The sequence below is a fragment of the Nicotiana tomentosiformis genome, chromosome 3 (assembly GCF_000390325.3).
Source record: "Nicotiana tomentosiformis chromosome 3, ASM39032v3, whole genome shotgun sequence".
Taxonomy (NCBI): domain Eukaryota; kingdom Viridiplantae; phylum Streptophyta; class Magnoliopsida; order Solanales; family Solanaceae; genus Nicotiana; species Nicotiana tomentosiformis.
The window spans coordinates 124348380-124371024 of NC_090814.1; the positions used below are offsets into that span (position 1 = coordinate 124348380).

The window sequence follows — 22645 nt, forward strand, 5'->3', positions numbered from 1 at the left end:
CTCGCCATGTCCAAAGTAGCCGTGAGCGTGGTCCTGGTCCGAAAAAATAAAGGTACGCAGTCTCCCATCTATTACATTAGCAAAACACTAGTCGACGCTGAGACAAGATACCCCCACCTCGAAAACCTAGCTCTGGCCTTAGTCGTAGCTTCACAGAAGCTTAAACCATATTTCCAATGCCACCCCATCTCAATCGTCATGACTTTCCCCCTAAGAAGCATTTTGCATAAACCCGAGCTATCAGGCAGGTTGGCCAAATGGGCCATCGAATTGAGCGAGCACGATATCACATATCGGCCGCGAACAGCGATAAAATCACAAGTCCTCGTAGACTTCGTCGTCGACTTCAGCGCAAAAATAATGCCCGAAGTTGAAAAAGAAGTCATCCACGCTTCTCTTCAAATGCAAGACCTCTGGGTCCTGTACACTGACGGCGCGTCTAACGCGTCAGGGTCCGAGCTGGGACTCGTACTCGAAGTCCTAACAGGTGAAGCGATTCGCCAGTCCATAAGATACCTGGACATGACTAACAACAAGGCCGAGTATGAGGTCGTAATTGCAGGATTAAGACTAGCACTCAAATACGGAGCGAAGCGGCTAAGACTGCGCTACGATTCTCAACTCGTGGTCAACCAAGTCGCATGGACTTTCCAAATCAAGGAACAAAGGTTACAAAAGTACCAGACCGAAATATGTAAGTTGCTACCCTAGTTCGATGAATGTCAACTCGACCAGATCCCCCGAGCATAGAATACCGAGGCGGATGACCTCGCCAAATTAGCCGCAGCCACCAAAAATATTGCAACCGGAGACAGAAGCGAAGTCCATCTTTTCAATTCATCAGAAGACCTAATCGAGGTAAGAACCATAAACCTGACTTGGGACTGGCTCAACCGTATTGTTACATACTTGCAGGACGGGATACTCCCAATTGATAAAAAAGAATCCAAAAAATTATGGATGCAAGCAGCAAGGTACAACGTCATTCACAACGACCTATACAAGAGGATGTACGGTGGCCCTCTAGAGAAATACTTGGGCCTAAATCAGACGCGGTGCGTCCTTGAGGAAGTACACGAAGGCCACTGTGGAACTCATCCGGCAATCGGGCTTTGGTCAGATGCCTTATACGGGCAGGGTATTACTGGCCCACCATGAAAAAGGAGGCCGCGAATTTCGTGAAAAAATGCGAGTAATGCCAGAAGTATGCCCCAATGATTCATCAAGCAGGCGAACACCTACACTCAGTGACTTCCCCTTGGCCGTTCATCAAATGGGGAATGGACACCGTGGGCCCCATCCCGGTAGGACGAGGTAACGTACGATTTCTTTTAGTTTTAACTGACTATTTCTCTAAATGGGTAGAAGGAGGAGCATTCGCTCAAATACGGGAACATGAAGTGATCGCCTTCATATGGAAAAATATCATATGCCGTTTCGGTCTCCCCAAAGAGATCAGCTGCGACAACGGACCCCAATTTGCGGGAAAAAAGGTCATTGAGTTTTTTGAAAAATGGCACATCAAAAGAATACTCTCAACGCCATACCACCCTGCGGGCAACGGACAAGCGAAATCCTCCAACAAGTCAATACTAGACATCATGAAGAAGAAACTCGAAAACGCCAAAGGATTGTGGCCGAAAATATTACTAGAAGTACTCTGGGCCTACCGAACAACGCCGAAGACAAGCATATGAGAGACGCCCTACTCATTGGTCTATGGGACTGATGCAATAATATCGGTCGAAGTCAGGGAGCCCGGCCTAAGATACTCCCACGAAAGCGGACCTAGTAACGATGAAAGTAGAAGGCAAGAGCTCGACGAAGTCGAAGAACGAAGAGATATGGCCTACGTAAGGATGATCGCCCAAAAGCATCAAGCAGAATGCTATTATAACAAAAAGGCAAAGATGAGGCCACTCAAAGTCGGGGACTACGTGCTTAAAGCTAAAACACAAGCGAGGAAAGACCCACGAGAAGGTAAACTAGGAACAAATTGGGACGGCCCGTACAAAATCACAGCAATAGCAAACAAAGTGTCATTTCAACTAGAAACAATGGAAGGAAAGCTACTACGAAACAACTGGAACATTGCAAACCTCAAGTACTTCAACTTTTAAGAGATAAAGCGTCCTCAAAGTCGTACTCTTTTTCCCTCACTTGAGTTTTGTCTTAATTGGGTTTTCTCAAGGAGGTTTTTAATGAGGTGACGGAGGGGACACTTCATGATAAAGTGCGCACAGGCCGGCTAGTTCATTACTCGACCTCTCAATACTTCCCCAGATCGACCAATGAAGGGACTGGATAGACTAGGACTGGGACTGAGACTGAAATACCAGCCAACGCCCGAAAAAATATGTAAATTTATCCAAGTGTATGAACAAATCACAATTGCATGAAGTTTATTTCTATTTCTCCAAATGTACAACCAAGGAAACGTTGCCTTAAAGATCACAACATCGAAAAATGCCGCACCTAGGGGCATACCTAACTGGCCCTCGTCTATAACTAACTATAGGTTATATTCGTCCTCATTCAAATCAACACCTAACCGACCCTCAGCCATAACTAAGTATAGGTTATATTCGACCTCGTTCGAATCAACACCTAACCGGCCCTCGGCCAGAACCGAGTATAGGTTACATTCGACCTCGTTCGAATCAACACCTAACTGGCCCTCGACCATAACTGAGTATACGTTATATTCGACCTCGTTCGAATCTACACATAACCGGCCCTCGGCCATAACTAAGTATAGGTTGTATTTGACCTCGTTCGAATCAACACCTAACCGGCCCTCGGCCATATCAAAACATACAATATGTTCGACCTCGTTCGAACTGACAACTAGTGGCCCTCAGCCATAATCAAACTTAGGTTTTGTTTCGACCTCGATCGAACTAACACCTTTTGACCCGCGACCGTAATTAAATTAAGGATATGTTCAACCCTACTCGAGCTAAGTGATTACGACTAAGAAAACTAAGGCAACCAAGCAACAAGATCAAAAAGCATACAAGCTCAAACCGAAGAAAAAGAATCAGGTACAAATAACAAAACCGGTATTTCATACTTAGAATATTTTTTACAAAGGCTCGAAAAGACGCCCACAAAAAATGCATAAGTTTGCGGCAAAACAAAAGGAAGGAAAAGAAAAACTACTAATCGCTGCCAGGCCCAGAAGCGCTATCGGCATGATCACCTAGGCCATCCCCATCTGCCCATTCATCATCACCATCGCCTTCAGGATACTCATCCTCATACCAGGCGTCCTCTTCAATCCGATCCATGCCTGCATACCCCTCATCATCACCGCCTTCCGGTGTAGTAGGATCGTAGCCACAAGAGACCCGATCTCCACGTGCCATAACACGAGCATCCTCAAGAACGGCTTCTGAAATGGTCTCCCCTCATCATATCTCTAAATATATCCAGCTGGGCCTCGGCGTGAATCCACTCCTCGTACAAATCTCGAGGAACATCAGGGAAATTAGAAGTGCGGGAAGAGGATGGTCGAGCCAGTAATTGTGACTTCTCGGCTTCAAGAGCGGTGATGCGATCACAAAGGCCAGAAGCCTTTTTCTCTAATTATCCAATCCGTTCATCAAACTACTCTTCTTTGAGTCTTGCCGTCTCCAAGGCACTCTCTCGCTCAAAATGAAGAACATGGATTACGATCTCCAAAGCCTCCATCTTCCTCATAGCCCCCGACCAAGCTAACTCCGCCTTCTCGAGATCCGTTGCCTTCTCGGTGACCTCGCCACTTAAAGCATCCGCTTTGAATTCACATTCCTCGAGCTCGACGCGTAACGAGACCACCTGGACTTGGAGATCTCCATACTCCTCTTCTTTATCTCTTAGTGCCCCCTCAAGAACGCTGTATTTTTTGATGACCCTCACCAACTCGTCATCCTTTTCCTTCAGTTTATCTCGGAGAGCCTGGAAATTACCGCTCTCACCAAACCGCCTACAAATCTCGCGGTACATGCCACGGTACTCGCGGTATTTTCGCTCCATCTTCAAAAAAATAGCCTTACACCTCTCCTCTCTTCGGGCGCTTTCAATTTCCAAAATCACAGTCTGAAAGAGAAAGAAAAAGAAAATGGAGAGTAAGAACGAAGCCTAAACATTGAACTTGACAAGCAAAAATGAAAGAAGTCGAGAGTACCCTGAGAGCGAGGCCGGCTATGCTCCTTGATAAGGTAGCGTCATCCAGCTTTTCAAGGTTTTACCCTCCATGTTCGAACAGAGGTGACCAAGGAAAGGAACCACGTTCTTCGTATTTACCAAAAAATCTTGATCCATGGGGATCGTAATGATCTGCATGGACCCGTCCAGTCTTACTTCGAGTCGGGTAAAACCATCCCCCATCATCCTCACCTCATTGGTGTCAATATTAGAGCACGTCTCATAGCCATCCTCGGTAATGGTTTTTCCTTTCCTGTCGGCCAGCGAAGAAGGACCATCAGCCGGTCGCAAGGCCGATGGCTCATCTTGCCGTAAAATATCAGAGACTCTCGCAGATGACCCTTCAGCTTCCATTGTGACATCGGGAAGGGACACGCCCTCTGTGGCCTCAGCCGATGGCGAAATCTCAGACGATGACTCGATGTCATCTCCAAGCACTATTGTCGTCATCTCAAGGGTGACAAAATCGCCCCTTACTGAATCTATGGCCCGGGCGACCCCGTTATGGGGAACCAAATTCCCACTGCTCTGCGACGACTCTTCCTCCTCATCCACTAGACGATGTAAAGGGGAAGCTGAAAGCTTTGTTGTCGATATGTCTGCATGCGGAGAAGAAACCGATGTTGAGGCAGCAGCAAGTGGGACCGACAACCAAGCAGACCTGGCCGTGGCGGAAAAAGGAACAGAATTAGACGACCAGGCAGGCTTAGCCGCGGTCACAGTAGAAATAGACGCCGAAGAAAAAGGCAGCCTTCCTCTTATGAAATGCAGGAGAAGGAGCCTTCGGCCTCCTCGAAGATCCTCGAATTGAAAAAGAAAGACTGAAGGGTATCACCACCAAGAATAAACTGCAACGAGCAAGCGACCATGAGGTCAAGATAGCAAAAAGTTTATACATATGAACTCACCGGCCGAGGAAGAAGCAGGCCCAAACTTTTTGAGAAAGCCCGGCCATTCACGAATCCCCAAATGTGAGGCAAACCCCGGCCAACCAAGTTTGAAATGTCCCCGACCAAAGGAGGGGGCGTAGTCTTGGTTGTACGAAGCAGAAAAAAAATGTCAGAGCCGGCGACTAAGACAGATCAAGTGCTTTTAGCAACAAAAAAAAAAATATATATATAGATACTTACGAGTGTAATTCCAAGTCTCAGGCAAGTTGTTCGCATTGGTCAGCACGTCTTCGGTTCTGACAAAAAAGTAGTTGAGCCAGAACTGATGATTTGCCTTATCATCCATCTTCACCACGAGGCATTTACTTCCTCGGTGGCGAAGATGCAACATCGTCCCCTGTAGAAACTAGAGGCGAAGAGATGCATCAAATGGCGGAGCGTGACCTCGTCCCTGGCCAATTCCGTAAATTTTGTGAGCATCCTAATAAGCTTGTAAATGTATGGAGAGAGTTGGGCCGGGCAAACGCCGTAGTAGCGGCAAAATTCCTCCGCCAATGGGAGAAGGGGAAGAGAATAGCCAACATGGAAAGGATATGCATAGAACGCGCAATACCCGGGGCGGTGGATTTGTACCATATCACGCCCCGCTGGGACCAGATCGATGTGGGCAGGAATGTTGAATTTTGCCCTAAGATCAGCTAGATCGACCTCTTTCATCGCTGACTCCGAGACATCGAGCTCGCTTTCAGGCGCCTTCTAAAAGTCGGACCTAACTTTCTCACTACAAGGAATTATTTCCTCCACCGTAGGAAAATTCTCATCTTCAACGGCGATAGAGACGCCTACAGCGCGAAAGGGCATAAGCACCGCCAAAGAAATAGGGTCAGTTCCCACACCAAAACCAGAGGATACATTAGCCATTTTTTAGAGAGGATATTCAGACAAGTAAGTATTACAAACAACAAGAATCGCTAAGACCAGTAAAGAGGATACACAACAATGAATTAAGGAGAAGAAGACAAAGAGATTCGATATGAAGAATATGCAAAACACGAACGAATGTCCCCATCTCCCTATTTATAAGAATTAAAAGCGTCAAAACCGAGAAATTATGCCATCATTACCTAGCGCTGGTATTGAAATGACAGGTGCACGGGAAACGATGTAAAATATTAGGAAAATGTGCCATAATGACGCATGATATCATGACGTCATTCTGGAATAGAAATGATATGACCTCGAAAGTCGCAGCCCACGAAAGGTCATGTCATCATCCCGTCTAAAACGTCACTACTCAACCTACTGCCCAATTTCGCCAAACATGATAAACAGAATCCGCTCATCAAGATCGTCTGGGTCGGCCTTAATAAACGGAGGGACTACTATATGGGTCGAAATCTGCCTCAGTACTTGGGACTAGGTAACATCGAGAAAAGAGTCAGCCGAGGTCGAACATAAAATGGCAAAGCCCGTGGGCGAGAAGCAAAAGATGGTCGATGTCGAGCATTGCAAAAAGAGTTGTAACAACTAGTTTATTAGGGCAGAATATTATAGAGAATATTCAATTGGATATTCTTTGTACTTGTACTATTAGGGTTTATTGGAGGTATGTTCCAGATAAATAGGGAAAAAGATAAGGAATAGGGGCATGGGATATTCATTGTGATAAGAGCAGACTTTGCTAAAAAATATTCCCTCTCTCTTGAAAAGATACAAAGAACACATTTTTATCAAGGTTCTTGTTCATATTTTCCTCCACTTTTTCATTAGATCCGAGAAGATTTCGAACGTTCTAAGATCTGTCTATCACTCATCATTGTTAGAAGGAATAATCACCTAACTCATTATTTATTGGGTGAATCACTCCTCCTATTTACTCAAATGTCATTTATTGCTATTTATTATTAGCCACTCTTTCATTATGGCTTATACTTTATGATTGTTTAATGCTTGTTATTGTTAACCCTTTACTGGATCTGTCCCACCTCACACACGTTTTCAAGATTCGCATCTAGAGATATTATCACTAATTAGGTTTAACCCGTTATTACATAAATATAATAGTTTTAGCCGAAAGTTATAATTTTTGGTCAAACAATTGTACCATTATTTCTTGAGTTATAACCCACCATTAAGAGGTGTAAGTTATGGGGTGTGAACTTTTTTAAAATAAGATTAAAAGGAAAAATGAAATTAAAAAAAAAAAAGAATAAAGATAAATAGAATCCCTACACAAAGAAAGATGCCACATCACCTTTCCGATTTCCAACTTTATATCTATTCCTATATTATAAACGGGGATAACTAGGCAACTCATGGTCAATATGTCTGCGTGGCATAGGGACATTTTTGAAATTTCATAGTTTATATGCTTTTAAAATATTGCACTTGCTAGCTTTATTACTTGTACACTTGATAAGTTTATTGGAAGTGTGGGCTCCACCTCAACTTTTCATGCCACTTATTGTTATTGCAGCATTTTAAACTGGCACTTATTGTTCAAGTGGGCCCATCTCTGAATGTTTGTTCTATGGATTGGATATTACTCCATATCTTTTTATCTTTCACATTCTATATTTTGTGCAAAAGCTTTATTTTTTTACAAAAAATTCAAAAAATTCATACGAAATTTTTAAAAAAAGGGACCAAATTTAATGCTCGATTGTTCTATGCGCGTACATCTTACCTTTTAGATTAAAGAACTAGACTTATGTTGATGGATTTATCTTCTCTTTTGAGTATTTATTAGTTGGATAACAAAAAGAAAATCAGAATTGTAAGTTCAAAAATCAAAGTTTAAGAAAATATGGTAGGAGTAAAATATTTTGAATATCCCAAAAAAAGACTAGAAATATGCAAAAAAATAAAATAATCCATGATTAATAAGTGGTACTTTATATGCTATTAATATCATAAATTTCACACACAAAGAATATATTTTAATTGATCTCTATTAACTTAAATTGTATAGTTAATATTTGTACAGATAATTAGTCGGAAACCTATGCTCTCAAAAGTTCTCTTTTTAAACGTAAATTTCTTCTCATCATGCAAATTTTAAGAGTTTTGTTTCCTATAAAGTAGTAGTAGTAGTATGAAATTTCATAATCAATAATTGAAGCTAAAATCATCTAACTTTAGTATATACATTTCTATAATCTTATAAAAATTAAAATCCTTCTTTGAGTAAACAATTTTCCTCAGTAAAATAGAGTTCAATTTGACGTAAAACAAAAAAACAATAGTCCTCCTCTTCTACAATGTTATTTTCCTTATTTCACATGTAAATAATTTTAATTAGGTTATATCCGCTTCCATTAAAAATAAATGTCACTTTAGCTAAATATATTTGGCCAAAATAAACGTTGCTTTGGGCAATTAAAATAACATTAGTCTGTTTTTTCAAATCTATTTTCAATCTAATAAATTACCTACAGAATATAATGAGTAACTTGACTATGATATAAATCATAAATTAATCAAATAAATCTTATAATAAATATTTTATATGATTTCCTTAATGAGCATACAAAAAATTTAAAAAGATATTTATTTTAGATATGAAATAATAGTTGGGACCAATAAAATTATAAGTAATTTTTTAATGACTTTAGATATTTTAAGAATAACTTTAGCATCCTTTGAAAATGAACTCGATCTATCTCTACCATACATATATTTACGACACTAATATTTAGGTAATAGTATTATTGTGTCATGCACAGCATGGACTATCCCTTATCCCTTGCTAGAATATACATACATAGACCAGTCGGGTACCAATTCAATAATAGCTTTGTGAATTAATAGAAAGAGAAAACCACAATCACCACCTAGGGCCTGCTCACCTTCTTCCCTGAGAAGACGATAACGACAAAGGTTAATATATGTTTTCAGGAATTGTCTACTGCTTTCAAGGACTACGCTCTTTTATAAATTTTACTAACAACTACTTTCTTGAACTAAAAATTAGTTACCTTTTGTTTTGCACTTATAAAGATTCTTGAACTTCACTTTGCACATATACATATAAAGAATACTAAACTTACAAAAGCTTAAGTTTACCGTTATTTGGCCCTCCACTCTACGACATTATACAGTTTAAACTCCTAGCTACTTGGTAATTGAATTAACATAGAGTTGAATTGAGAGGAAGATGGTAAGTATTTTAGGAATACTGAAATTATCCTTACACAAACTACAACTTCTACCTCTTCTCAGAGGCGGATCCAAGATTTGAAGATTCCGGGTGCCAAGTTGATCCAAAAATTCCAACTTGGCACAAAGCATAAAATTTCCAAAAATACTACTAATATCATAAATATACATCATTCCTTTACAATTGTCCTCGACGAATTTTCATATTCTGAAAACGGTCAATAATAATATCATTACTTACATTTATAAATACATTCCGCTCTATACAGAGGTGGATCCAGGATTTGAAGGTTTCAGGTGCCAAGTTGGTCCAAAAATTTCAACTTGGCGCAAAGCATAAAATTTCCAAAAATACTACTAATATCAGAAATATACATCATTCCTTTACAATTGTCCTCGACGAATTTTCATATTCTGAAAACGGTCAATAATAACATCATTACTTACATTTGTAAATACATCCCGCTCTATGTAACAAACTAAACAATCATTTAAATATTGATCGCCCATGCTATTCCGCTCATCATTCTTTATTTGCTTCACAGATGAAAATGCTCTCTCCACAGTTGCGGTAGCAACAAGTAAAATCAGAGTCAACTTCAAAAGTAAGTAAATATATGAATAAGTTTTCACAAGATTTGCCTCAACCAATGCTTTTGCTAAATCACTAATTCCTTTCAAGTTGGAGAACTTGGCATTAGCACATCGCATAATTCTGAAAGTATCGAGTTGATAACTCAAATCCCGAATCTGTACTTCATCAAACTCATTTGGATAACACTTTGCTAAAGTCATTATTCTACCTTTTATCATAACTAGCAAAAGAATTGACTGGATTTAAGCTAGCCATCCCGAGAAGCAAATTACTACTCACTACATCAAAACGGTCATTAAGCTCTTGAAGTTGCACATCAATCACAACACAAAATATTTCAACACGCAAGTGGTGTGAATAACAAATACTAGAAGAATTCCGCTTAGACTTTCCGGGAAAATAAAACTCATCCATCTTGGGAATCAAAATATCATGAATAGCACAAAATGAGGAAGCACACTCCAACAAAGATTCTCATTCACTTTCTTTCATATCTTGCAATCTTTTCTTTATAATATTAAGAAACTCCACAGCATTAACAATATCTTGATCCCTTTTTTGTAAGGTCTTGCTCAACTCATTTGACAATGCCAACACTTTCAACATCAAGTGTAGCATAAAAATAAATTTGAATGTTTTAATCTCACTCAGAAGATACTTAGCTTGATTTCTATCATTTGAGGTAGAACCTTCATGTTTAATCACTTCAAGCACACGGACAATAGATGAGAAAAGAACAATAAAGTTATCTAATGTTTTGAAATGTGATCCCCAACGATTATCACCTGGTCCTTGAAGCCCCCGTTCTTGATTTAATCCTTGTCCAGTATGAACTTCACCAGACTCAACTAATTTCTCCAACTTTTCAGCTTGAAGAAGACGAAGCGAATCTCTACGCTTAAAAGATCCTCCAATAACATTCAACACATTAGTAATATGACAAAAGAAATCTTCAACATCCAAATGCTTTTTAGCAATAGCTACAAGTGTTAATTACAATTGATGAGCAAAATAATGAATGTAATATGCTGATGGACTATCTTTCATAATCAAAGTCTTAAGACCATTTATCTTTCCCCTCATGTTACTAGCCCCATCATAACCTTGTCCACGTATTTTAGATGGACTTAGTGAGTGCTCTAAAAGTAAAGAATATATTGCTTCCTTCAATGATGATGCCGATGTATCGCTAACATGGACAAGACCAACAAATCGCTCTACAACTTCACAATTCTTATCAACGTAATGCAAAACAAGCGCCATTTGTTATTTGTGTGAGATATCTTTGGATTCATCAACCAATATACCAAATTAATCTCCATTTAAGTCTCCAATTATAGCTTTCAATGTTTCTTTTGCATAAGCATTGATAATATCCTTTTTGAAACATTTATCACGGACACTATTAACATCACCAACATTTAGACGCAATCTTTCAAGGCTCTTATTCCAAGCCCTAAAACCATTCTTTGTATAGAATTCACCCGCACTTCCATGAATAAATTTATTTTTGAACAAATAACAACATAGGCAATATGCCGCATCTTTCTTCACACTATATTCCAACCATCTAGAAAATTGACCTTTGAACCAACTTGGAACAAATTGACGCATTCTCCTTCCTATTTTAGTTTTGGAAAATTGATGCTCGAAGGTTGACAAGGCCCTTTTTGAATATAGTGTCTTCTCACTTCATCTCGTATTCGAGGGTTATAGTTAGCAATTGGTATTCTTTCTCCTGGATCGGGTTCAAGTGATTCCAAATTGAGTTCATCTATTAGATGAGAAAGATTGGCATTCACCTGGCTCAAGGATGGACTTGGTTGAGAATGATCCAACCTCGTGACAAATTTATCCATCTCAATCACAAATATTAGGACCACTTTCCTGTAAAATAAAGTTCATTCCATCTCATGTTATATGCTTTCAGTCACGAAGTAAGAAATAAATTAAATGAGAAAGCTTCCTCTCTAGCAGAAATGCAAGAACAATTTGATAGTAGAAATCCAAGTTAAATACTAAGTATAGAAGAGCATCCTTCTTTATCTTAAAGAATCCTTAGAAGTTTGGATTCTACACATCTACTGCCAAGCAAAATAAAATAAACTTACGGCAGGCAACAACATATGATTTGAATAAGACGAAACAGATATTTGATTAACTAACTTTCGTTGCTTTAAGTTCCATCAAAGTGTGCTCTAAAGTCTAAATCGTTGCTTTTCTTCAATTAGATATCACATATTCAAAGTCTAAAATTGAACAATATTGTGATTTGTGATACACAACCAAATAGAACAAGATGGAACAGATATTTGATTAACTAAATAAAACAGAAGAAAATAAAAATTGAACTGATATTTGATGGAAAAAAATGCAAAATAGGGCTAGAAAATAAATAAGAATCAACTGGTAGTGCCTTACAATGGTTGGGTGTTGGAAGATAGAGGCGATGGTCTGAACTCCGGTGAAAGAATGGAAGTAGAGAAGCGACCCTAGGATGTGAAAGCAGAGGCGACTGATGTGTTACTTCTGTTGGGTAGGTTTTTGTTTTACAGAGAGAGAGAGAGAAATTAAGAGGTATTTTATTTTATTTTTATACTTAAATAAATAAAAGAAAAGTCAATGATAAATTAAAAAAAAAGTTAACTGATTTTGTAAAAATAGCGGAGTTCGAACTTTCATCTTGTAGCAGGAAAAAGCAACATTTTGCCACTGGCACCTTGGATACTTCTATTAATGCGGATGGCAACCTAATTATTTATATTATTTCTTTAAGTATACAAGTTTGGATGTAAGCTTCCGGGTGGCGTACCACTCGGGACTGAATAGATCCGCCCCTGCCTCTTCTCCAAGGTTTTACTGCAAAGGCAAAGTCAATTCGGCCGGCTAGCCGGAAAATGTTGGGTTCATTTGCAACAAAAAGTTTGCAAGTTGACTATCTGTTATGTGACTACAAGTATTTTTTCTATTTATTTAATTTTTACCTATGAGACTATAATATATAAGTTTGGATAAGATTTTACTGAATAAGATTGAATTTATAGAAACTGACAACGCCCATGTGTTTACTACTCCTGCTACAAAATTAAATTCGAATAGGATAAGGGATGCGAAGACTTAGCCTTGCTATGCGCGTTTGATGTTCACACTGGCGAGCTTCCCCATGGCTCTGGCGCCGCCACCGCCGATCTCATGCTGTCGCCACCAACGCCATCGACAGCCCCATTTTCAGACCGTCATTTTCCGTCCAAAAACCAACAAAGGCACGTTTGCAACTACCTCTCTTCCAAAATCGGTAGGCTCGCTTTGCACTCCAACACCTGATGAAGGTTCTATAACTATAACACACCTTTTAGAGAATCGGATTAAGAATCCATTAACACTGTCCGAAGAAATTGCGCAACTGTCCGAATCCAAAACCTTGTCGGAAGTCTTACCTACATTTCAAGATTACCTAAACAGTGGCTTTTACCACTCGTCTGAAAAAGCCGAGGCCTTAGGCGTACTCTTACAGGCCTGTGGTAACCAAAAGGACATTGAAACGGGCCGTAAGGTTCACGAGATGGTTTGTTCATTGACCCAATTCAAAGATGACTTTGTACTCTGTACGCGGCTCATCACAATGTACTCTATGTGTGGGTATCCTTCTGCGGCTCGCGCCGTTTTTGATCAGCTGCGAACCAAAAACCTATACCAATGGAATGCTCTTATGAGTGGATACACAAAGAATGAACTTTGGTTTGATGTTATTTTTTTGTTTATTGAGCTGATCACTTCATCCCAGGATAGGCCCGATAATTTCACGTTTCCTTGTGTTATTAAGGCTTGTGGAGGGCTTGTTGATGTTGGTTTAGGGGAAGCCATTCATGGGATGGCATCAAAAATGGGTTTAGTTAGGGATGTATTTGTAAGTAATGCGCTAATTGCTATGTATGGGAAATTTGGTCTTATTGAAGAAGCTATGAAAGTGTTTGATCATATGCCTGAGCGGAACTTGGTTTCATGGAATTCAGTGATTTCTGGGTTCTCTTCAAATGGGTATATTGAACAAAGTTTTGATCTTTTCAGAAATATACTTACAGGAAATGAAGTTCTTGTTCCAGACGCAACTACCATGGTTATTATGCTGCCAATATGTGCAGCAGAAGAGGAAGTGGAGTTGGGAAAGATTATTCATGGTTTAACTGAAAAGCTAGGACTGGCGAACGAGTTAACAGTGAATAATTCTTTAGTGGATATGTATTGCAAAGTTGGGTACTTTGCTGATGCTAAAATTCTGTTTGAGAAAAATGAGAGCAAAAATGTGGTCTCTTGGAATTCAATTATCGGGGGTTATTCAGGAGAAGGAGATGTTAGAGGAACATTTCATCTTATGAGAAGGATGCAAAGTGCCAGTGAATATGTGAAGGCAAATGAGGTCACTCTATTGAATGTTTTGCCTGTGTGCTTAACAGAATCAGAGCAGTTGATAGTGAAAGAACTGCATGGCTACTCGCTTAGAAATGGTCTTGAATACCATGAGTTATTAACAAATGCTTTTATAGCCGCCTATGCAAAGTGTGGATTGCTCAGATATGCTGAGCTTGTATTCTGTGGAGTGGAAAATAAGACAGTAAGCTCTTGGAATGCACTGATAAGTGGCTATGCTCAGAGCGAGGATCCATCCAAAGCTTTGACTCTGTCCTCTGAAATTATGGGTTCTGGTTTGCTTCCTGACTGGTTCACTATTGGTAGCCTTCTTTTTGCTTGTTCCCGTTTAAAACAGCTACTGTGTGGTACACAAATTCATGGTTTTGTGCTTAGAAATGGTCTAGAAACAGATATGTCTACAGGGGTTTCCCTAGTTTCATTTTACATGAATTGTGGAAAACCTGAACTGGCACAACTTCTATTTGACAGGATAGAAGATAAAAATATTGTATCCTGGAATGTGATGATAGCTGGTTACTTGCAGAATGCACTACCAGATAAAGCCTTATTTTTGTTTCGTGATATGGTATCTCTTAGATTCCAACCTGAAGAAATTTCTGTTACAAGTGTATTGGGGGCTTGTTCAGCATTGTCTGCTGTCAGGCTGGGGAAAGAAGTTCATTGCTTTGCACTAAAAACTCACCTTATAGAGGATACTTTTGTCCATTGCTCAATCATAGACATGTATGCAAAAACTGGATTTATAGGAATGTCCAAGTATGTTTTTGACCATATTCTGCTCAAAGATATAGCATCATGGACGGCTATGATTACAGGATATGCAGTTCATGGACTTGGAATGGAGGCCATCAAGCTATTTCAGGAAATGCAAAAATCGGGCTTCACGCCTACAAGCTTGACATATGTCTCTATTTTAATGGCATGTAACCATGCCGGGCTCATTGAAGAAGGTCGACAATATGTTAGAGAGATGCAGGTCCATGGTCTAAAACCTGAATTGGAACATTATGCATGTGTAATTGACATGCTGGGTCGTGCTGGACAGTTTGATGATGCCTTAAATCAAATGGCTGAGATGCCTATGCAGCCAGATACTCAAATTTGGAGCTCGTTGCTCAGTTCATGTACGGTTCATGTCCAATTGAATCTTGGGAAGAAATGTGCTGAGAAGTTGCTGGAATTAGAGCCAAAAAGAGCAGAAATATATGTTTTGGTGTCCAACTTTTTTGCTAGATATGGGGATTGGGATTCTGTTAGACAATTGAGGCAAAAGATGAATGAGTTGGGCTTGCAAAAAGAAATTGGTTGCAGTCGGATTGAAATAGGAGGAAAAAGCTATAACTTCGCTGTTGGCAATATGCTATCCAAACCGTAAGACCTATAGTGAGGATAGATGTGATTGAAGGGAACCAATTGAGTTGGTTAGTACCTGAGAAGATTTGGTGCTTCAGCAATTGAAGAGAGAGGGTTAAGAACAAAATTGAGGTAGCTCAGCAAGAAACTATTTAGGATTCTATTTCCTAGTACCATGACCAAAAGGAACTCCTGCCTCCATCATCTAGCACAAGAGAAGGAAGGACAAGTTAGATGAACACTATTGCATGACGGAATGACCTCTACCTCTTATGGAAGCTGTTATCTCGCATATTTCCCTAGAGGAACAGTAGCTTTGTTTCTCTATGGGCACATGGCATGGGATTATAAAACACGGTTGTCCCTTGACTCAGGTTTTTCTTGTTGATGACTCCAGGTTTTCCTCAATGAGAAGCAGTTTACAAATTACCGCAATGTGCTTTACGTCGGTGCCCACAATGATCGCTAGGGAGATGATCGCAAGGATTGGGTAAAAGCACACTCACATTTTTTAAGATGGTTTCTCCTGATAGCTGATCCAAGGATGGAGTCACTTTGACCTGCTTTTGTTTAGCCTCCCTAATTGTTCAGATGAACATATTAAGGCAGAATCATATTCCTTATTCTGTAGTGTGGCAGAAGATATTTGAAACTTAAGTTCAGGTTGGAATTTCAGTTCTTAAAAATGATGAGTGATATGAGGTTGGAATTCCAAGAGTCAATTTCGTGGTAGTCTAAAAAATATGCCCCTAATCTTGTACATTATTGTTGTAGAGAGAGGAATATGTCATTGATTTTAGGTGCTTGGTTTTCGCATGCTGGAATTCCCTTGGTGCTTCTCGGCATTATTTGTAAGACTTCGTTTTGTTGTGTGTAAAGATGGAAGTAAATATGGAGGATAAGGATTGATTTCATCGTTTAGTTAGGGAATACGGAGGATTTATAAAGTATAAACAAGGAGTTGGATACTACTTCATGCCAGCTTTCAATCTTTCTAAAACTAGATGTAGAGAATGAAGTGGAGTAGTGTTACTTTTACTCCTCTTCCAACCATACCAAATTACTAGAAGTAAAATCGTTAGTATTTCAGCTAAGTGAAATGAGAATTATATTCCACATCCTAGACCGTCCCTTCCCTTCCCAAGAATTTGTAGTCCAAATATCCAACAGTACTCTCCGCTCATTTGGCACCAATGGAAGGAGTGGAGCAAGAGGCTTAATCAGGATTTCAAAAGTATGAGTGCACCGTGAGCACTAGAGATCCGAGTTTTCGAGACGATGCCTAAGAGATATATTGTTGGTTTTGGAATTTTAAAAGTCAAAATAAAGACTAAAAAGAGAAGGACAAAAAAGAAAAAGAAAATGTGTAACCAATAAAAAAGGAAAAAAGAAACAAAAAAGTGTGTTTAATTAGAAGAAATGGTATGGGGATTTAACCCTATTTATTTATTAAAATATAATTTAAAAGAAAAAAGAGCAGGGGTAACGAATCTCTAACTAAAAGGTAGAAGATGCACCTCCTTTTTTTTTAAATCCCTCCCAAATTAGGAGGATCTATAATGTTTCCACACTTCCCCTCCAACGTGACTCAAACCCAAAACCTAACGATCATGGGTGGAGGTGCTTTTACCAACTAAACAAGCCTCACTTACCAATGTACTAAAGTGCTCATTTGAGCTTGGGTTCACCCGTGTTAATTTAAGTATTGTTGTTGAATTCACTAGTGCTATACATGATTTTAGGGAGAGGATGATGGGTTCACGTGAACCCATCCCTCCCCTTTACATCCGCCCCTGGAGTGCATGTATAACTTATCAACTAGTTCGACGAGTGAAAATGTGCAAACCAAACCACATGTTCAAATTTCGCAATTAAATTGTACATTAATCTTCATTTTTTAAGGTTGTACGAGCTATAATGGTAGCTGAAAAACCTTCCGTCCGAGTTGACTTAAAACATGTGTTTACCAAAGAATTCTTATCATCGTTTATTGCTACTAGTAGCACCGTAACAGCCTAAAGTAATCTCAGTTCTATGTGATTCATAGCCTGTTTGGTCAAGCTTCTTCAAGTTGAGAAGCACTTTTTTTTTTCAAAAAAAGTATTTTTTTTTCAAAGTTGAAGTGTTTTCGCCTAGTTTTTAGAAGAAAAAAATATATTTTTGAGTAGAAGCAGAACTAGTTTTGGAGAGCAGAAAAAAGTAGCTTTTTCCCATAAGTACTTTTTTGAGAAGCATTTTTGAGAAAAATATATTTAGAAGCACTTTTTAAAAACTTGGTCAAACACAAATTGATGCTTAGAAGTGCTTTTCAAATTAATTAGCCAAACACAAATTACTTTTCACCAAAAGTACTTTTGAAAAAAAAAAAACTTCTCAAAATAAGTTGATTTTTCCAGCTTGGCCAAACATGCTATCAATCTCCTATCCACCGACTACAAGACTGTAACTTAACGGGCAGAGTTTATTTTTAGCCTGCAGTTGAAACTATTTGTATCTGGTAGCCGCAAAAGTATATAAAATTTGTATATTTTTTTGTATATAACATACAAAATTGTATATATACTAGTTTTATGGTATGTGTTTCACGCGTGTACCCCACACTAATGAATATATAATTTTTTAAAATTATATAAATAATATTTAAATAATATCTTTGAGTTATAAAAGAAAAAATAAAAAAAATTGTAAGTTCTTGAAAATAGTGAATGTTGATCCCACTTAGCTAACTTAATAAAGAAAGAAATCCTTCTCCACATAAATCCTAAGATGCCTTATTGTAATTTCTAAAGACTTCTGTGGGAATACCTTATGAAATTTATTGTTATTTTTGTGACATAATACTAAAAGTAAATATTTATAAATACTTTAATTAAAATTCTTTAAATATTTATTTAATAATATATATTTAAAAATTAAATCTTTATCTCTTTAGAGATTTGGGAATGAAGAGTTTGCCCTATAGTTTAAGAATTATTTTAACGATAGTGTACAGTACAAAGATGACTAATGTTCAGTTGATATTTTACAACAAATAATTTAGTAATATATTTAAAAAAAAATATAAATTTGTTGGAATGAATGGAAAAGAAAGAAAAATAATTATTAAAAGCTCATTTAGAATACTGCAAACAGTTATATATAGATTATAATATAGTGATTAAATAATATCAAAATTATTTATTGGATATAACTTATTTTGGTAGATGTTTGAATTATTGGATTAAAATAGAAAATATAGAGTATAATATAAATATTTGTTTGATTTTATCATATATAAACTTGAATAAATTTTTAATTTTATTTTAACATTGGACTTTTAAAATAATTAAAGCGAAGAGCTTTGGAGGAGGATATTTTGGTCATTTGATTATATTCTTTCTTGGGATACATAGCTAATCTCTATATTTTTATCCCACATTGAATATAAAATCAAAATAGTACCAAATTATGATATAACCATTTTCATAAATTTCTTATGTCGAAAATATAAATTCAACCAATCATAAAATTGAATAATCTCACTTTCTATCTCAAGTTTGTTATCCTTCAATATTGTCCACGTGAAATTGTTTGTACATTCTTTAAAATTTTCTTATTTATTTTTCAATTTGTTGAGAGTAGTTTTCAAGTACTACACATATAATCGATGAAAAGAACATACTTAGTGATTTGTTCATTAGTATAGTTCCAAATATTATGAAAGAATCGATGAAGAGAAAATATATTATGAAAGGAGGTCAAATATTAAATATATGAAAGTGTCGATAATCACTCCAAAGTTATTTATCGTCGAAAACTAAAAGTTTTTTAAAGTTCAATACAATTTCAAAGATTTTATGTAATAGGATTAATTTACTTTGTTGGAGAAAGTTTTATATGTTTATTACTTATTCGCATAATATATTTTTTAATCCTAAATAATAGGACTTCCTACACAGTTCAAATATAGAACAATTTAATAAATGTAATTTTAATAGATTTTAAAATCCTAAATATTAGAAAAGTAAATTAAATTATAATTTTATCTAAGATAAAATTATTTTTAAAGGGTAAAAAAGTAATTTTAATATAGTGTGTATATATATATGTACAAAAAAAAATATATTTTTTACTATTATTTTGAGAGCGGCTATGATGTGTCATTTTCTGTAACTTTAACACGCAAAATTAGTCTGACGGTCATATGACTACACGATAATTAATAGTACTACTTTGGGTGTGTTTGGTACGAAGGAAAATGTTTTTCATGGAAAATGAGTGGTTTTATCACTTATTTTTCCTTGTTTGGTTGGTGAGTGAAAATATTTTCTAGTGTTTGGTTAGAGAGTAAAAAATATTTTTTTAGAAAAAAAAAATTATTCTACTTTCCTCACCCCCTTCCCCCAAGTCCCCATGTTTCCTTGCACTCCCCTCCCCCTCCCCCTCCACCACCAAATACCTAACGTTTTCAGGACTCTATTTTTTTCAATAATTTAATTATTATTATTCTAAAAATTCACACAAACCCAAAAGAACTAATGTGTTGCTTTACTTTTTTTTTTACGCAAAACAACGTTGAAATTTATGCTACATAACTATAAAGAAAATACTCTTTTTTGGTTGAAAAAGAAACTACTCTTTCTACAACATGAAAATAAAGTAATAGGGTGTGGGGATAGGTTGTGGGGATGGGGAACGGGTGGGGAATGTTAAAAAAGAATTTTGAAAATATTTTTCAAAACATTTAAGCCAACCTAACATGAAAAAATTAGAAAATATTTTCCGAAAAATATTTTCACGCGTACCAAACACACCTTTTAACAATAGTTTGGATGTCGTTTATCAATTTATATTGACGGGTAACTAGTTGTTTATCAATTTATCAATTAAACATAAGTAATGTGTATTAGCTAAGTTAAACTTCATGTAGAAACAGAAAAACAAGACCCAATCTATGCAACATTTCTTTTGTGCCATTGAATCTCCGGAGCAACAATTCTTAGTCACTTCCACCAGCCAAAGCTATAGACTTTGGGTACTTGTTGAGCAGAATCTGACATTGGTCTTGATCCTTCGGGTAACATATTACGGAGTGAAAACGATTTTTCCTAAGTTTCAATATATACTATTTTATGACTATGTAAATTTTATTTCTATAAGACTAAGAAAGGATCTTCCAATGCATACAAAGAGTGATTATTTGATTCGTTTACCCAGAACTTGCATCAGTTTTTTAATTATTTGGGAATAGATGAGTCATACAACAACAACAACAACCACAACCCACTAAAATCCCATAGGTGAGGGGGTTTGGGGAAGATAGTGTGTACGCACATCTTACCCCTACCCGATGAAGTAGAGGGGTTGTTTTCGATAGATCATCGGCTCAAAAAAACGAAAAAGATAAAAAGAGATAATATATCATTGCCATCAACATAAATCATAGAAATAATAACATCATAAGAACCAGAAAATAGATGAAACGCAATAACAATAACCAGTTAAGGCCCGATGCTATGAAAAATAGACGAATAGTGAGAACACAATATTATCCCCTAACAGTCTAAGACAAACCCTATTAGACTAGCCTCACACCTTGTACGAAGTAGAAAAATATTCAACTACCTCCTAACCTACCACCCTAATACTCGACCTCCACACCTTCCTATCAAGGGCCATGTCCTCGAAAATTTGAAGTCACGCCATGTTCTGCATGATCACCTCTCCCCAATACTTGCTAGGCCGTCCTCTACCTCTTCTCGTACCCTCCAAAGCCAACCGCTCACATCTTCTTAACGGGGCATCAGGGCTTCTCCTCCGCACATGCCCGAACCATCTGAGTTTCGCTTCCCGCATCATGTCATCTATAGGAGCCACACCTACATTCTCTCTCGAATATCTTCATTCATAATTTTATCCATACTAGTGTGCCCGCACATCCACCTCAACATCCTTATTTCTGCTACTTTCATCTTCTGTATATGTGAGTTCTTAACGGCCAACACTCTACCCCATACAACATGGCCGGTCTAACCACCGCTCTATAAAACTTACCTTTGAGTATCGATATTAATTCCATATCAAATATTATTTTTTCCTTACAAAATCCAAAATTATACTAAAAACATTGCTCGTGGGGCCCACATCTCAGAACTCAACAAAAGTTACAAAATATGAATGCCCATTCAACCACGAGTCCAACCATACCAATTTTATCAAATTCCGACATCAACTCGCCCCTCAAATCCTCAAGTTAAACCAAGAAGGTTTTCTAAATTTTCTAACTTAATTCACCAATTAAATATTAAAAACAATCATGGATTCGGATAATTTGACTAATATTGAGTTAAGAACACTTATCATATTGTTTTTCTTGAAAATTTTCTTCAATGAATTTCTTGTGAAATTTCAGTCAAGTTAGGCTTTTGAATCACCCAATTTGGCCTTAAAATGAGGGAGATGTGATGTTTTGAAGATTTAAATAAAATTTGGAAATTTAAGAGATAAAAAAATGATATTTTCGTAATTATTTTACACCAGAAAATCAGCAACGGAAGAATTTTCGTTTTAGCACCCAAAACTCATTCGGAACCTTCGGGACACAAACCATATATGCGTTTCAATCATACGCTACTGTAACGACCCGGCCAGTCGTTTTGAGAATTTAAGTCTCGTTCAGTGGCATAAGGCCCTGAGCAGCTTCATATTATGTGTATTGACTTGCGTGCATGGTTGAATTCGGTTACCGGTTGCTTCGGAGTGATTTGGGACACTTAGTCCCTAAAACGGAAGCTTAAGTCTTAGGATTTTTTTCGTAGTCGGAACTATGTGAAGACGACTCCGGAACGGAGTTCTGTCTGTTCCATTATCTCCGTTGGGTGATTTTGGACTTAGGAGCGTATACGGACTGTAAATCCGAGGTCTGTAGCTGATTTAGGCTTGAAATGGTAAAAGTCAAATTTTTGAAGATTTGGACCGGAAGTGGACTTTTTTTTATATCGGGGTCGGAATGCGATTTCGAAGTTGAAATAGCTCCGTTATGTTATTTGGG

General features: G+C 37.6%; 3 protein-coding genes and 1 long non-coding RNA gene across 4 annotated transcripts; 1 reads left to right on the plus strand and 3 right to left on the minus strand.

The window, feature by feature from the left end:
• Positions 1–9620: 9620 nt before the first annotated feature.
• On the minus strand, positions 9621–10031 carry LOC138908450 (uncharacterized). The gene has a single exon (XM_070199116.1). It carries the CDS (start codon positions 10029–10031, stop codon positions 9621–9623), a length of 411 nt encoding a protein of 136 aa, XP_070055217.1.
• Positions 10032–10305: 274 nt separating this feature from the next.
• LOC138908451 (uncharacterized) lies at positions 10306–11094 on the minus strand. The gene is made up of 2 exons (XM_070199117.1): positions 10896–11094; positions 10306–10811 (listed from the first exon to the last, which is right to left on the minus strand). Exons 1-2 carry the CDS (start codon positions 11092–11094, stop codon positions 10306–10308), a joined length of 705 nt encoding a protein of 234 aa, XP_070055218.1.
• A 103-nt stretch (positions 11095–11197) lies between these two features.
• Positions 11198–12398, minus strand: LOC117275885 (uncharacterized). Its single transcript, XR_004506114.2, has 2 exons — positions 12253–12398; positions 11198–11718 (listed from the first exon to the last, which is right to left on the minus strand). It is a non-coding gene; the product is annotated as an uncharacterized lncRNA (long non-coding RNA).
• Positions 12399–12862: 464 nt separating this feature from the next.
• On the plus strand, positions 12863–15800 carry LOC104092699 (pentatricopeptide repeat-containing protein At1g18485). The gene has a single exon (XM_009598359.3). The coding sequence runs from the start codon at positions 12971–12973 to the stop codon at positions 15635–15637; it is 2667 nt and encodes an 888-aa protein (XP_009596654.3). The 5' UTR covers positions 12863–12970; the 3' UTR covers positions 15638–15800.
• The last annotated feature ends 6845 nt before the right edge of the window (positions 15801–22645 follow it).

Bases quoted from the DNA above. Each gene is read 5' to 3' on its own strand.
- LOC138908450 (XM_070199116.1), bottom strand. From the start codon at position 10,031: ATGACTTTAGCAAAGTGTTATCCAAATGAGTTTGATGAAGTACAGATT.
- LOC138908451 (XM_070199117.1), bottom strand. From the start codon at position 11,094: ATGGCGCTTGTTTTGCATTACGTTGATAAGAATTGTGAAGTTGTAGAG. The intron at 10,812-10,895 runs GTCTTAAGACTT...TAACACTTGTAG, and splicing joins CATGAGGGGAAAGATAAATG to CTATTGCTAAAAAGCATTTG.
- LOC104092699 (XM_009598359.3), top strand. From the start codon at position 12,971: ATGTTCACACTGGCGAGCTTCCCCATGGCTCTGGCGCCGCCACCGCCG.